Here is a 15364-nt window from a genome sequence, read left to right as displayed (position 1 = left end):
TTTCACGTGACAGTTTTGTCCCTGTGTTTTCTTGGCCTCCTTCATGTCGAGGTCTTAGCTATTTTTAAATGACTCAGTCTCCTTTTTAGGGCTCCTGCTTTTCTATCTTCCTTCATATGGAATCGGCTGGACTGAGCTTCCTTTGATTAGAGACAAATCCGCAAGCAGATGGGACAAGCTGGTTCAAGGCTTTGGGGAAATTTTTTAGCAAACTTCCCAGGGTTCTTCATTGCCATGATCTCTGTCCTACAGATCCCTGGGAGTAGGTTCTGCTCCTGCCTTTTAGCACAGAAGCTCCAGAGGACAAACAGCTGTCCAGAGATCACTCTTCTCCCCTCCAAAGAGGAGTTGACTTATGCTTGTGATTTTTGTTTGTTATTGTCACTATAATACCAATAGAAAACCTAATAGTATACAAAAATAAGAATTTACTTATCATTCACACCTATGGCTCAACTGAACTTGGCTCACTATGTGATTGGCCTCAGGCCTGCTTCACATGGCTGTTACCACTCTGAAAACGATAGCTCCCTGGAGGGACACATTTCACAAGAGCAGAGACATCTTGGAGTCTATGGTGTGAAACTAATTCCAACTGTTCTTACTGTCCCAGAATATCAAAGTGATCTCATCGCCAACTTGAACGCCAAAAAGTAGGAAAGCACACTTTCCCTATGAGGGATCCATGGCAAGTATATATATGAGATGTTTAATACCAGTGTAGGGCACTGGAAAAATACTACCCTGTAAATTTACATCTAAATTTATAGCAAGCCCTGATCAAATGATATAAAAAATGGCCAGCATTACTAAAGGCAGCATTTAGACTTCCAATACACAGTCATTGATAGATATAATGTGTTTCAGTAGTAAACTATAAGATAATAGACCATTTCTTGTTATTCCAAGTTCTTTCACATTTTTCTTCCAGGGCTGAGGCTGCCTAAGCCCTCAAATGTCCTAGGCAAGTTCTCTATCGTTGAGCTATATCTCACACCCTATGTTTAACTTGTATTTTGATTCAGAGTCTGAGTACTTTATCCAGACTGGCCTTGATTCCTCTCTGAAGCTTGGGCATGCCTTGAGCTTTCGATCCTTCTGACTTAGACGGAGCCAAGACTGTAGGTCTGCACCACACAGTCCAGCTTGCATTCAGACTCAGTCAGGTTTTAGAACAAACATAAAGTGTGTGTGTGTGTGTGTGTGTGTGTGTGTGTGTGTGTGTGTTCATTTTAAACATTTATTGGTCACTTATTCTAAGGTTGGCATCATGATCAGTTCCTTCATGTCTGTGGTCTATTAAATCGACATTTCTGTTCCCATGGTGGTGATCTGCTTCTGAGGCTGAGCTGAGAAAGCTGATATAATGGAACCCAAGACTTTTAACTAATAAGGGACAGAGATAAGGCTTCCTATGGTTGTTTCAAACATACTTTCTTAAGTATTATATAGGCTCCAAATCTTTGAAATAAGCTGCAGAGGTAGAGAATATATACCTTCATTTCCTGTCGCAGATCACAGATATGCACAAATAGACATTAGATACATATAAGTCAAAGGCAGCGTAGACTGACAGCGACCAGTGGGCTGGACATCACTGTGGAATCTGGGCATTCCAGCCCCACAGGCAACTCTGTGTCTTGTGATAGACGAGTTGCCTGGGGTGGTTTATTTCTAAACCCCTGTGCCTTGTTTGTGTGTAGTCCATTTTTATGTTGCCTCTTAACTGTGTGGGTTCTTCAGCCTTCACTGAGAACTGGCTGCTTTATGGACCTCTCGGGAGGATGTTACTCTGATGAGACCGCAATGGCTGAGCTCCTCACCTCTCTGCCAATTTGGGTTTATTTCTGTGCAGACACAGATTTGGCAGGCCCTCCTGTTGACAATTATAGGCCAAAATCCATTTCCAGTTGTTCACCAAGCTGGACCCAGAAAAGAAAATCAAAGGAAAGGATATAGCGACTGCTAGGAAGAAGAATCTACAGGGACTGAGGCTGTACTTTAAATTTGAGGATGTCCAGGGGTGGGAATTATCATGGCGGAACAGTGGGACAGATTTGTTCCCACTGTTTGTGGGACAAAAGTATAATGTACTTTTGCAAAGATTTATATTTTGATATGCAATGTCTTCTTAGAACAATGTTAGATGGCAAAAGAGTCCCAAGTCTCAGCCTGGGGAGTGGGTGAACTGGGAGCGTTAGTAGATTGAACATCTTTATTTTGTTCCTTTTCAAGCTGTGCATTGTTACCTGAAGCTACTTCAGCTCTTTATCCTTCTTCATCTTCTTCATGATGAACAAAGTGTGATGACACGTATGTACAGAAATGCCACAATGACGTCCATGCTAGTTGTATGGTAACCTAAACATTTTAGTTTACAAAATGGTCATTGAGTCGAAGTGTCTATGTCAGCCTGATGAGCATTCAAACAAACTTTGGACGATAAGGTTGATTAACTGAGCATTTTATTAAAATCTCCCAGGAGATAAGAGATTTACTATAGATCATCTTCTTCCTTGCCAAGAATTCATGGCGCCACACCCTTCCTGGTGTCTAGATCAGAGAAGGAAAGAAGTCTGAGGCCAGGATCAGGAAGAATATGAGGCACAACTGGTACCATGACCCCAAATTACTGAATTACAGCAATAAAAACTTAAAGCAGACACATCAGATGAACAGTCTTGGAAAGAGTACCATAAGGGTTCATTGCAAAGTTTGGTGTGAATAAACCTGAAGCGGGGAGGCCTGAAAATATTCCTTATGATAGTCATACTCTGGCAGTGTTTTATGATTTGCTAACATTGGTGTGGTAGCTGGAATAAAAGAAATGTAAACCTAGATAAAGGGAAAAGCTCTGAACTGACCACGGGAGCTCCAGATTATGGTCCTGTTTCTACCATTGGTTTAAGGGCCATGTAGTATAAGCTCTCAGTGCCTTCACCTTCTCACATGGGCAGAATGACAGCAGATTCTTTAATTACCTGCTGTAGAAAGTTGATCTAAAGATCACATGAGATGAAATATGCAAAGCGTTTTATATATCATAAATTACTAGCCACATACCAGAGTTTATTATTCTTTCTTAATCCTTCCATTTCCCTCCCTCTCTGCTGAAAGAACAACAACAACAACAACAAAAAAATGTTGGCGCAGGATAATTTTCGGCTTGGGAAGAGAAGTGAGTTGTTGCCTTTCTGCCCTTCACTGCTAACATCTGTCACCCCGGCTTTGACAACTGCTTCAAAGTTTCCAGGTCGAAAGTAACAAAACAAGGTTGGGTCAGCCTCCAATTCCTACTCAACCATGCCCTAAACATTATTAAAAAATTAACATCTCCCCTCTTACCAGATGCTTGGAAAGAAGCCATGAGTGAAAGCTCCCAACAATCTTTTCATCCCACTTTTCATATGGTTTGAATTCCCCCCACCCACCCACCCAACTTGAACAAAGTACAAGAAGCAAGCAGAACATCAACATAGTTATAAGGCATAGCTGGAGCATCTGCCCGAGAAGAGGCATTTGCAAGCCATTCCTTGTGCACTACTTGATTTTGACTCATACTAAACTCTGAACCGAACCAAAAGAAAATGCTTAATTTCTCAGTACTCCATCCAAGAAAATTTCCCATTCAACAATATTAATAGTAACATATTTTAAACCTTGACTTAAAATTGCAGTAAGTGCCAAGAGACTGCAGTTGCTATTTTGTTGAAATAATATCAGATTTCCTATGATGCTTTACATAGCTGTCATCTCTGTGATATGATACATCCATGATTTATTGACCTACTGAAAGTGCTGTCATTGGCTTGTCATAATAAGCTTTTCTTAAAGTATTAAAGACTAGAATGCTCTGCGGTAGTTCAAACTATAACAGAGGACTGACCTGCTTAGGGTTTTGGGTTTGGTGACTTGTACACCTTACACACAAATGTTCTGCCTTGTTCCTACCTCATATCTTATTTCTATTTCCCTCTGGCCTCCTTGTCACCAAGGAGTCTGGCAGGGAGCATGGGGTATAAGGCTGTAAGAAGCTATGAAGATAGAAACCTGATCTCCAGCCCATGGAATGGTCCTGTGTCTAAGACGCGTTGGCAGCTTCTGAAAGAGCAAAACCCAGACTCATGATCTTCATTAAACCTCCTTGCCTTTGTGAAAAGCATATCCTCTATGGTCAGGGTGGGCATTCAGTTTGTGTGTGTGTGTGTGTGTGTGTGTGTGTGTGTGTGCATGTGTTATGATGTGTTTAGAAAGAGAATGATGTCCAACCACAGGACATGAATTTATTTCCATGGAAATGGGAGCAAGGAGAGATTTTGAATGGGAGAAGATCTATGGACATCTGATATGCAGGAATGGCCTATGTTTAAGGATTATCTCTTTTTCTGCAAACAATGACTGCTTCTCTTTACCCTGGTGTTAAAAGAGGCTGGACCTAGTGACGTAACTCTTTTTTTCCCCTTTTAAAAAATTTATTTAATTAATTTATTCAGATTACATCTCCATTGTTATCCCCTCACTTGTATCTTCCTGTTCCTCCCCCTCCCTCTTTCATCCTATTCCCCTCCCCTAGGTGTTGTATATAGCTTGTTTTATTAAATAGACAGGGGGAGATGAAGGAGAGATAAACCTGTTTTTTAGGATCCCAAGTGTGGGATTGGAATGGTCTTGTGAGAGAACAGGTGAGGTTAATCCACTAGATGACCAACCACCTCATGTGGGAGCTTGATTATTGTCAGCTGAAGGGATCCAGTGACCAGACTCTTGGAGGAGATATATAAAAGATCCCAGAACTGGAGGTGGGGCTTTTTGGAGACTTTAGATAGTTTTGGCTGTTCATCGCTGCACTTTAAGACGCTCCTAGAGAGAGCTGCTTGATGGAAGGCTTTGGGGTTCTGGATTCTGGTTACTCCAGGTTCCAGCAGAAGAAATCCTGCTGATTACGCCAGGAGAATCGCTCCTCAGAACTGATATCCTTACTGTTTTGTTATTGTGTTTCTTAATCCTCTTTTCCTGTTGGTTTGGTTAGTTGGGTTATAAGTGACGTACACTCAATTAATATGTTTTTATAAAATATATTGGTTAAGAAAATTGGGCCTACACCTAGGTCTGTGACAGAAGGGGACCTCCTTTCCCATCATATTGTCATAGCCTATCAGGTCTCATCCTGGTGGCCTGCTTATCCTTTCTCTGAGTGCTATCAGGCCTCCTCACCAACGAGAAATGGTCAAATATGGGGCACCAGGGTTCATGTCAGAGTCGGTGTGAGATAACTCTTAACCCTCAGCATATCCTGGCTCTCATATCTCCAGGTTTAGTTGGCTGACCTAACAGAGAAGCTTGAGACACATGTGGTTCAGATAGATCCGGGAGTCATGGTTAATAACTTACTCACTTGTTATAAAATTAGGCAAAATAGGTAAACACTTAAGTTCTTTTTAAGAAATTTTATTCAAATTACATCCCAATTGTTGTCCTCTTATTGTATCTTCCCCTTCCTATGCCCCGCCCTTCCACCCTTCCCCTCTCCTAGACCTCTGACAGGAAGGGCTCTCCTTCTCCATCATAGGACCATAGCCTATCAGGTCTCTTCACCCTGATAAGGCTTAAGTTCTTAACTTGTGAAATATGGATGTTTGGCCAAAGTTAGGGAATGAAGACATAAGGAAAATGGGGAGAGGGGAGAGAGTGGTGAAAGAAAATTTAAACAATGTACCAATGACAACTCAACAAATGAATTCTAAACTTACACTAGAAAAACAAATAACTCATGCGTAGCTCTACATGTACACTCACATTTAAGCAAGTAGACACGTACAAATATGCATGGCCAAATCCACAGTAGATTGCTACTTTAGAATTACCTTCAAGACTCTAATTTGAAGGTAGAGTTTAAATTTTTTTCATTATTATTACCAGGCATTCAGTTTTTTCTAAACAAGGACTAGATATGTAGCCTAGACTGTCCTTGACTTTGTGGTGAACCTCCTGACTCAGCCTCTCTCAGCTGGTGTTATGAAATGCACAACTATATCTGGATAAAATCAAGCCTTATAAGAATTATTAAATTTTTGTTTCCTTTCTTTGCACAGTAATTTCACCCACAAGGAAGGTTTGGAAGAGATTGTTAGAACTCTGGGAAAATTTAAATCTTCATAGTAATAACATTTTAATTGACGAAGGACAGATTGAGAGGGGGCTAGGTATAGTCAGTACCTTTCACATTTACAGTGACTGCATCTTCAGAGTGAACCAATCAGAGATTGGAAATATTCAGAGAGGTAATTACATCTTCATGGAATGTGGGGAGGTTTTTCACAGATATGAAATTTTTTTAAAAAATTGATTAAATTTGTTCTTTGACAATTTCACACATGCGTATAATCCATTTTGTTTATGCCCACCCCCAACTTTCCACCTTGTCACCTCATCCTTCCGCCCTAAACTTTCATCTCCCCTCCTTATGCCTTTTTGTATTGTGACCCATTGATTTTATGCAAGTCTGCCTGTGTGGCTCTGAGCTGGAAACTATCCACTGGAGCCTGAAGGACTCACCATTGGGTATACAAATGAACATAATGACTGTCCTTTCCCCCAGAATCCACCACTATTCCATAGTTTGTCAGTGGGAGGATCCTACAAGACCCTTCTTGCTCTGTGATTGGCTGTTGACAAGCCTAGGTTTGCTCAGGCCCAGTGCAAGCAACCACTGCTGCTGTGATGTCACATAGGCACAGATGCAATTGTCAACACCCCCTAATTATAGTATGGCTTTATTTGCCTTTGAGGTGATCTTCCTGAATCAGCCTTCCTCAGCCAGGACTACAAAAATGCACACCTATGTCTGGATTAGATCAACTATTATATGAACTACGAAACCTTATGTTTCCTGCTCTTCTTTCTTCCCCCATCATGAGCCAAACATCAGACTCAGATTCTCATAATGTCTTCTCACAAGACTTTCAGAATCAAGCAATTCTTGGCCAGGAAACAAAAGCAAAATCAGCCCGTTCCTCAATGGATTCAGGTGAAAACTTGTAATAAGATCAGGTACAACTCCAAGAGAAGACACTGGAGGAGAACGAGGCTGGCACTTTTAAGGATTCACACAATGGCAAGACTGAGGCTTTATATTAAGGCATGGTCATCGATCGATTCTACCAGATGGAGTTCGACATTTTCAACCTAGTGACTTGGTCAAGTCTAGATTGGGGAGGTGGTTTGTCAAGTAATAAAATGTAAGACTTTTCAAAATCAATCTTGTTTCCTTTTTTTGCACAGAAACGCTTGGTTCCTCTATAGAGATAACAGCCAATAAAATGAGTGCACCTGGAACAAGATATGCTAATGTAGACTTGCTTACACCAAAGTTAAAAAATGTTGGGATAGTAGATACAAATTTTATAATAAGGAAAATATCTGTATTTAATTTTATAAAACCAAAAAGTATGCTAAGGAAAACTGATTTCACATTTGTAACTCGAATATGAAAGGGAACAAAAAAAAAACCTGTTTTTTTTAAATCTAGTCTGCTAATTTGTGACTAATTCTTAGTGGTAGTAGCGCCAATGGATCAAAACAATTGAGTATCATTCAATTATCTTTTCCCAGAAAATTGCTTAAAATCACTAAATCTATGTTATAGAATTACTCAATGACATAGTAAATAATTGAAGGCCATTTTACATGGCTTTTTCTACTTATAATTTAACATTTTTGTCACCTGTTATTGAAAATACACTAAGCATGGACAGCTCCTGACTAGCATGCGTGTTCAGCCTCAGGTGAATAGACAGATACTGTGACAACCGAATACAGGCACTGTACTCAGGATTGTGAGGCCATTTACAGTTTTCCCTCCAGAGCATCAAATCTTATCTTTTGATCTCCTATTATGCCCACGGTTTGCTAAGTGCAACCCGTACTTCAGCAAACAAATCTTAAGTGTCTTCATGATATTTTCATTCCAGTGGGAAGGACCAATAAAATACAGAAGGGAGTGGAAACAAATCTGAAGCTGCAAATACAAGATAGTATGGGATAAAATTATACATTTCAGGAGACAGGATGGATTTTTAGCATAGAAAGATGAATGAGATTGGGAAGGAAGTGAAAAGGCTTTGATGAGAAGACTATTATAAGAATAAAGGACTCAGTGGTTTTTTGTTTTGTTTTGTTTTGTTTTGTTTTTTTTTCTAAACAAATGATTCACTGTCAAGGGCTCACTGGGCATTTATGGGGCAGCACCCTTCCTTGGTTGCCAGAACTTTCCACCCTTCTTAATGTTGGATGCATGAGGAAGGTCTGATTTACAGCACATGTGAGTGTTGGAAATATTGATGGAGGGAGACACGTCAAGGGATGCCTTTGCTGGCACTTGAAATCAATCCCTCCTTGACAGAGTCTTGTCTTGGAGCTAGAATCCTGGCAGTTCTGCAAGCCTCACAGCGCTGCTCTCCCCAGAAAGCTTGGCAAAGGGCAAGAGAAACTTGTTTAAGCTTCTGCAGAATGGCAGGTGCCTGAGTCTCACATAAACCAAACAGCAAATGCAAGACTCGATAGTCAACTAAAGTTGTCTTCCTCATGACTGAGTTTCAAAGTTTAAATAGGGTCTTTTCCCCTTGGGGAAGAATTAGTTGGACTTTCACATGGTTAGAGGATGTTAGTTCTAAACAGAAATATGATTTGTTTAAAGAAAGCCAGGGAATACCTGTTGTTTGCTGTTATGACAACTAAACAACAGTCAGATTGAATGATACTAATATTTTTATTTAAAAAAATTTTTAAAGATTTTGTGGTTACAACAGCCATGTTTACACAGTCTTAGATTAATTCCATAGCCTGAATAATCTGTAACAAAAAATGAGATGCATCAGAGAAAATCTAATAGTCTAAAAATGAAGTACATGGACTCTATACAAATAACCACAGAAAAAATAAGTTATCTACTAAAAGGAAAAAAGGGGAAAATGTGAAGGGTAAGATTACAAATTCAACAAAGTGCACTGTGATGTCACAAGAAAAAGCATATGTGCCTTTTGAGGTGGTCTGTGGTGTCTCTGCAGCACAGTGTGAGCTGGTACGCTTCCTGCGTACTTTGATATAAAACTGAGGTTAGTGAGAAAAGCAGTAGGAGGGAGGCGATTATTAAAAATGGATGGAGATTTAATATTTTCTTTGAGAGATGTATCGATTTATTCAGGAGGTCCACAAGAAGACCAACAGAGCCAACTAGCTGGGACCCAGAGGGACCTGCTGAGACTGAAGCACCAACCAAAGACCATGCACGCACAGGACCTAGGCCCCTACACAGATGCTGGCAACGGACAGCTCAGGATTCATATGGTCAGATGAGCAGGGGCTGCCTCTGACATGAACTTTGTTGTCTGAGTTTTGGTCACTTCCCCCTGGCCAGACTGCCTTGCCAGGCCACAGCAGAAGAGACCATGCTCAGTCCTGATGCTAGTTGACTAGCTAGGGTGGGTGGGTAGGGGTGGATCTCGGATGTGGTAAGAGGGAGGAAGGGTGGGACTGGGAGGAGATGTGGGAGGAGGCTATGACCGGAATGTAAAGCGAATTAATAATAATAATAATAATAATAATAATAATAATAATAATAATAATAATTTAGAAAGAAAAAATAGGTGGAGAGATTATTAAATAGAAATGGATCCTAACAGGAAAATACTCGTTATGGAAGCCCAGATAGTAGTAGGGACACTTTCTCAAGATTAACCCTTGCGTTTCCCTTAGAGTAGGATTCAAGCATAGCGGCTTGTTTCTGGAGGGTAGAGAACCCAGAGAAACAGCACTGCTCATCCCATCACGAACCATCGTTCTCATATCTGCAAAGGGTACCATGGTCATGTGTGGTGTTAACGTAGGAAAGCTGCGCAGAAACGTTGCGCTCCATTCTTTTTAAAACGTTATTTATTTAAAACAATTCCAAATGTTTACTGCTTTTTCCCTTTCTTACCTCTTCTCCACTAGGTTCCAGGAGCCTGGGACTTACAGATTTGGCCAGTTTCCCTTGGTTACTGACCAGAGAGGTTGTCTTTTTCGAAGTAAGAGCAGATGAAGGAAATTCCTTTGTCTTTCTTTCATTTTTATTTTCTCCCCGCTTAGGTACCATGTGGTCCCAATTTGTTTATAAAAAAAAAAAAACAAGCTTATCCTTATTTGGAAAGTCTAGAGAAAGTAAGTTTCAAAAATTATAAATGAAAGTGTATGAATAGAGACGGACCCTCAAGTAACGCTGAACGAAGAGTAAATTGTCAACTATAGCAAAGTGCTACCAACCCTGAAGTTATGTTACAGATTCCTGTGTAGCTCTGAATGTCCAGGTGAAGGACAAAGGATAAAGATGCTTTCTATTATCCCAAGGAATTTCTTTCACTTTATTGCAGGGCCCTGGAGTAGGCTCTCAGCATAAGCTCACCGTTCACCAATCACTTGCTAATAACTGGAGTTGAAAGAGGGCTCTGCCCTAATGCCATTATGTTCAAGAGCCATGATTGATTGTGTTATAGTATGTTTTTGAAACCTAATTACTGTCTGAGTGAGTATCTGTACTCATTAATCTTTAGTCCTGTAAATAAGTAAAATTGACTAAATAACTGGATTTCTCTAATGATGGCTTAGGTTATCTTTGAACCACTGCCTTGCCCTACCCTCTTCAGAGCAGCAAATTATTTTCTTAATGGTAATTGCTCCCCAGTTTTGAAATCAATTTGTAAAAGTCGGCTTATAAAACAATTTTCTGTGTTGCCCTGTGGTTGCTTGGTCCCTGTTCTGTGTTTGTGGTATAATGAGCGCATCCTGTGAAGTGCTCACATCCATTGTGCTGGCAGATGACCTCCATGGCGAGGAAGGTCACATCGCTTCAGGAGAGAAGAGGCTCCAGATGGGCTTAGTTTTGCTTTCACCTTACTGAGCTCTACTTCATTCCCACCCAAATGCAAAGAGTTCCATTTAGTACAGCCTGTGTCATGTACTCCCTATAAGGCAGTAATTAACACATAGACAGTTTCCATTTCTATTTCCTAATAACCAACACAGCCTAGTGAAGGTATGGGATTTAATGATATATTTTTCTCTTTCTCTCTTTCCCAACCCACCTAGTCACCATTTTATTTCCCATTAGAATTGTTACTTAGAGAGCCAGCTTGAAGAATTGGATTATGCTATGTTCATAAACACCAAGGGACTTCTACTTCCACTCAAAATCAAGTAGAATTGACCAGATAGGCTCTATTCTCAAAACAGTTAAAATAATAAAAAGTACATAAAATAAGTAATACTTTGACTTGACACACTGAACATAAGTGACAAAGGACAATAACCCATGCGAGATGAGGTCATGTGATCTGTATTCTACTGCCATCATGGCTTCCAACAAAATTTCCCAATGGTGATGTAGAGAGAGAAGACCTTGGAATGGGGCAGAGATGGAAATCTGGGCAGCCAAAGAAATCAGGGTAGGGTATCAGAGAGGGAGCTGATACACAAAGAAAGTTCTAGCACTCTGTGAAGAATACTTTTAAATAGCCAGTTAAAAATGAATTGGAGCATCTGCAACAAAGCTTATCAGGAAGAAGGAAAGCACTTTGTGGAACACAACAGTTCAATATGCTGAAACTAGTAGAAAGGATGTGAATAAGAATGCCCTAAATAGGGTGATCAGAAAGTTTTCTAGGTCATGGGGACATTTGAACTGAAATGTGAGAGATGACAGAATAGACCATTGTTGAAGGAAGAATAACTGCCAGGCATAGGATCTTAATGCAGATATTTCTAGAACTGTCTAGAGGTTCACATGAAGAGTTCTGTAAAAGAAAGGAAGATAGGTAAGGTGGTTAGCTAGCGCAAAAGTAACAGGCATAGGGTCTAGAAGTTGTTTTTGTTTAGGAATTGGGCTTCCTTCTAAGCACAGAGAGAAAACACTGAAGAGTTTTCAGGTCATATGCAAGATGGCCTGGTTTACTTTAGAACACAAAGGTTGTCTTTTTATGATGTAGGTATATGGCTATTTGTGTAATTCAAATGCTGATTTCTCTAACCCCCATGTCTGGTTGCAGTCTTTGTTCTGAGAATCTCCTGTCTCAATGTTGAATAAACATCGCTCCCCGATTGTCTCCTGATATGCCAATAAAGCAGCATACAGCCAATCACTGAGTAGGGGAAAAATAGGAATGGACTTCCTGCCAGCCAGGGGAGGAGGAGTGTGAGGAGGAAGTAGGGAATTTTGCCATGGGCAGAGGTCCAGGAGACATAAGGAGAGGAGTTGGATCAGGGAAAGCTACAAAGTGCAAGTATTTCTGGAATGTATGCTGGGAGGAGATCTGATTAGCTTAGAGGGTTAAGAATAGAGTAATAACTGCTCAGTTATTGTGTTATGAAGCTTATTATTAAAGACATATAACAGAGTCTCAATCATTTGTGTGATAGCTGGGTTAAGAGAGAAACTGAGAAACAAACACAGTTAAAAAAAATAGCTTTAACACTGTGTTCTGCAAAATGGAAGATTAGAAGCAAGGAAGGAAAATAGGGTATACTTAATGTGAGATGAGCAGTGATGGGCAGATAAATGCAGTGACAAGATGAGGAACAAGGAACAGTTGGATTAGGCAGAGCTGTCAGGACTTGATGTAAAAGCTGAGCATCAGAAGGATCCAGCAAACAATAAAGGTTGGCTATGGGCCAGTTTTGCCCGAGTCCAAATTTCTTTGCATTTAGTATTGTCATTAACATGCTGGGCACTCACTATGGGCAGCACATCTCACTAGTAGTGGGAGCATAGGAAAGCACACAACCGTAGGCTCTGTTATCAAGGACACCAGCAGCAAATATAAAAGAAAGAGGCTAGAAGCGAGTGAACTTGGGTGAAGAAGTACAGAGTTAGATGAATCCTACTTGACAAAGAAGGAGACAGTACTATGTGGGAGTGGAACCAAAGGCCTGGACATGGGGGTAAGCATAGTTTTCAGGAAATAATAAACAATATAGGATGGCTTACAAAAGTAAACCATGCAGAGAGCAAGATTTGAAAAGGTAGCAGTGGGTATAGCTGTGTAGCTCTATCGACTGTGAGTAGTATAAAACTTTTAAATGGAGACCCTCAGATAGACCAAGTTTTCCTGATCATGGAGCTGTTGAGTCAGAGTGGAGAACTGATGTCATATACTACATGCCGCGTAGCACCATTTTAGGTAGTTAGCGACAACATGGATTTATCAGCCAGCATAGAGACACAGCCTGACACAAGCAGTGAAAGAAGACCTCAAATCTTTTGTGTAATGTTTTTCTATCACTTCTTACTTTCTCCTCTTCTCCATTAGGTTTGACTCTAAGCAAAAATGCTTAGACCATGGGGATTCATCTGCTATCTCTGATAGCTGGAACTTTCCTTAGACTCGGGAACATGTAGATCTTGCCAAGAGTAGTATCCTTAGCCATTGATATATTTCCCTGAGAAACTGTAGCCAACTCCCTGTACTGAGGGAAAACACATTGGGTGACTCATAAAGTGGTTCTATGGAGCCAAGCCTCTGCATTCCCAGCCCTGTGGATATAAGGAGGGTCCACTGGGGAAATCTGCTTTAATCTCAGTAGTTGGTTCTGAAATCTAACGGTGTCACTGCCACTCGCAGGTCCTAACCTCAGGACTAGATGTCTGATAAACAATTCGTGAGCTCAGTTGCAAATTGCTTCTGACTGAACCTTACATACCAAAATACTCACCTCTGAGCTTCCAGATGTGCAGTGAAAGGAAATGAATCATTTTTGAAAATACAACAGCTGAAGCAAGCTCTACTGCATTTTTTTTCAGCTCAGACTCCAAGCTGTATTCAAATGAAGGACAATTGACATCAATATACTTTATCTTTTCCTTTGCTTGTGAGCTTGTCTATTGTCTAGGTTCTAAATTAGTTTCAACTTATGAATCATTGGTTCAGTGTGCTGTTAATCACATTCTGCTACCTACACACACACACACACACACACACACACACACAGAGAGAGAGAGAGAGAGAGAGAGAGAGAGAGAGAGAGAGAGAGAGAGAGAGAGAGAGAGAATCACACACTCACACTTCTCAATTCTTGGACAAAGTGCTCAATCCAGCCAAATGATTCCTACTTTGGGGAGAAGGTGAGTGGAGAGGTCAGAAAATTTATTTAGCAAGATTCATAGATTGAAAGTGTTTTTGTTTTGAGCCGTGTGAGCGACATTATCAATTCTCTATAAAACACCCAAGTAAAAAAGAGCACCTCTTGATAGATTTTGGGTTAGTTCATATGCGGCAGTTCCATTTCCCAATAGGTGATATATTCTTTCCATCTGGCTTGCTAGTGACAATGTGCAAACGTCTAACATTTGACTCAGACAATAAGCACAAGAAGTCCTGTATACATTTAACCCACTATGTAATACAAACTGCTGTTGTTTAGAGAAGGGTTGTTTCCTTTTTTAACAAATGTCAATAAATAAATAAATAAATAAATAAATAAATAAATAAATAAATAAACAAAGGACAAAGTCAGATTGGGAACCAGGTAACACAAATCACGTAGACTAGTCTTTTACTTTGAGTGATGGGCATCTGATCCTAAGCCCAGACCTTGCTGTGGGTTTTCCTACCTCTGCACATTTGCTGACCCAATTTCATTATTTCTCAACCGATTCCTGTGCCTTCATAGCCTTGTCAGTTCTTTTGCAAAGTCACCTAACTATACTGACCTGACCTGGTGGCCTCGTCTTCGGAGGTCACTCCTTTGGCTTCCTGATGCTTTGGGTTACTATCATGCTTTCACTCATCTGTCCAGCCTGCCACCTAGATTTAGGTAGGTAATTACCAGAGATATTGAGGCAGATGGTCACCTACCTCCTCCACCTCCAGTCTCCCACCTTCTACCTGGGGATTCCTTGTTCACTTTCCAATATCTGTTAACTTTTGTCCTTCTTGTTCATTTCCCCATATTTATTTATTTATTTATTTATTTATTTATTTATTTATTTATTGCCCTTTTTTTACTTTAGCAGAACAGCAGTAGTAAGAGTCTCTCTAGGACCTATGACTCTCAGAGCCGTAAGGTTTTGACCAGGCTTTCAGTACCAGATCTGGATTCTTACCTGCTGAGCAGAATCAAATCCAAGCAGAAAGCGGTTGGTTACACCCATAACCTTTGTGCCACTATTGTACTCATGACACATTTTGCCTGGCTCATTAGTACCACAGTATGCAAGGCTGGCTTCAGGAATACTACTGATGTCTTTTGTCTCCGAGGAGAGGTCTGTACGGCACTTTACAGCATATAAAACCTAGTGAGCAAGGAGTCAGTTTGAGGTAATTTCCAACTTTATTTC

The 15364-nt window shown here is 40.4% G+C and overlaps 1 protein-coding gene across 1 annotated transcript; it reads left to right on the top strand.

Annotated features, from left to right (window-relative positions):
• Window positions 1–6943: 6943 nt before the first annotated feature.
• On the top strand, window positions 6944–7189 carry LOC311606448 (large ribosomal subunit protein eL39-like; the record flags this gene model as incomplete). Its single annotated transcript, XM_084797748.1, has 1 exon — window positions 6944–7189. One exon carries the CDS (start codon window positions 6944–6946, stop codon window positions 7187–7189), a length of 246 nt encoding a protein of 81 aa, XP_084653874.1.
• Window positions 7190–15364: the final 8175 nt, after the last annotated feature.

This window comes from Acomys minous (genome assembly GCF_964271855.1).
Source record: "Acomys minous genome assembly, chromosome: 10".
NCBI lineage: Eukaryota > Metazoa > Chordata > Mammalia > Rodentia > Muridae > Acomys > Acomys minous.
Note: the sequence above shows the minus strand (reverse complement) of the source record. Positions and strands in the feature narration are given on the sequence as shown.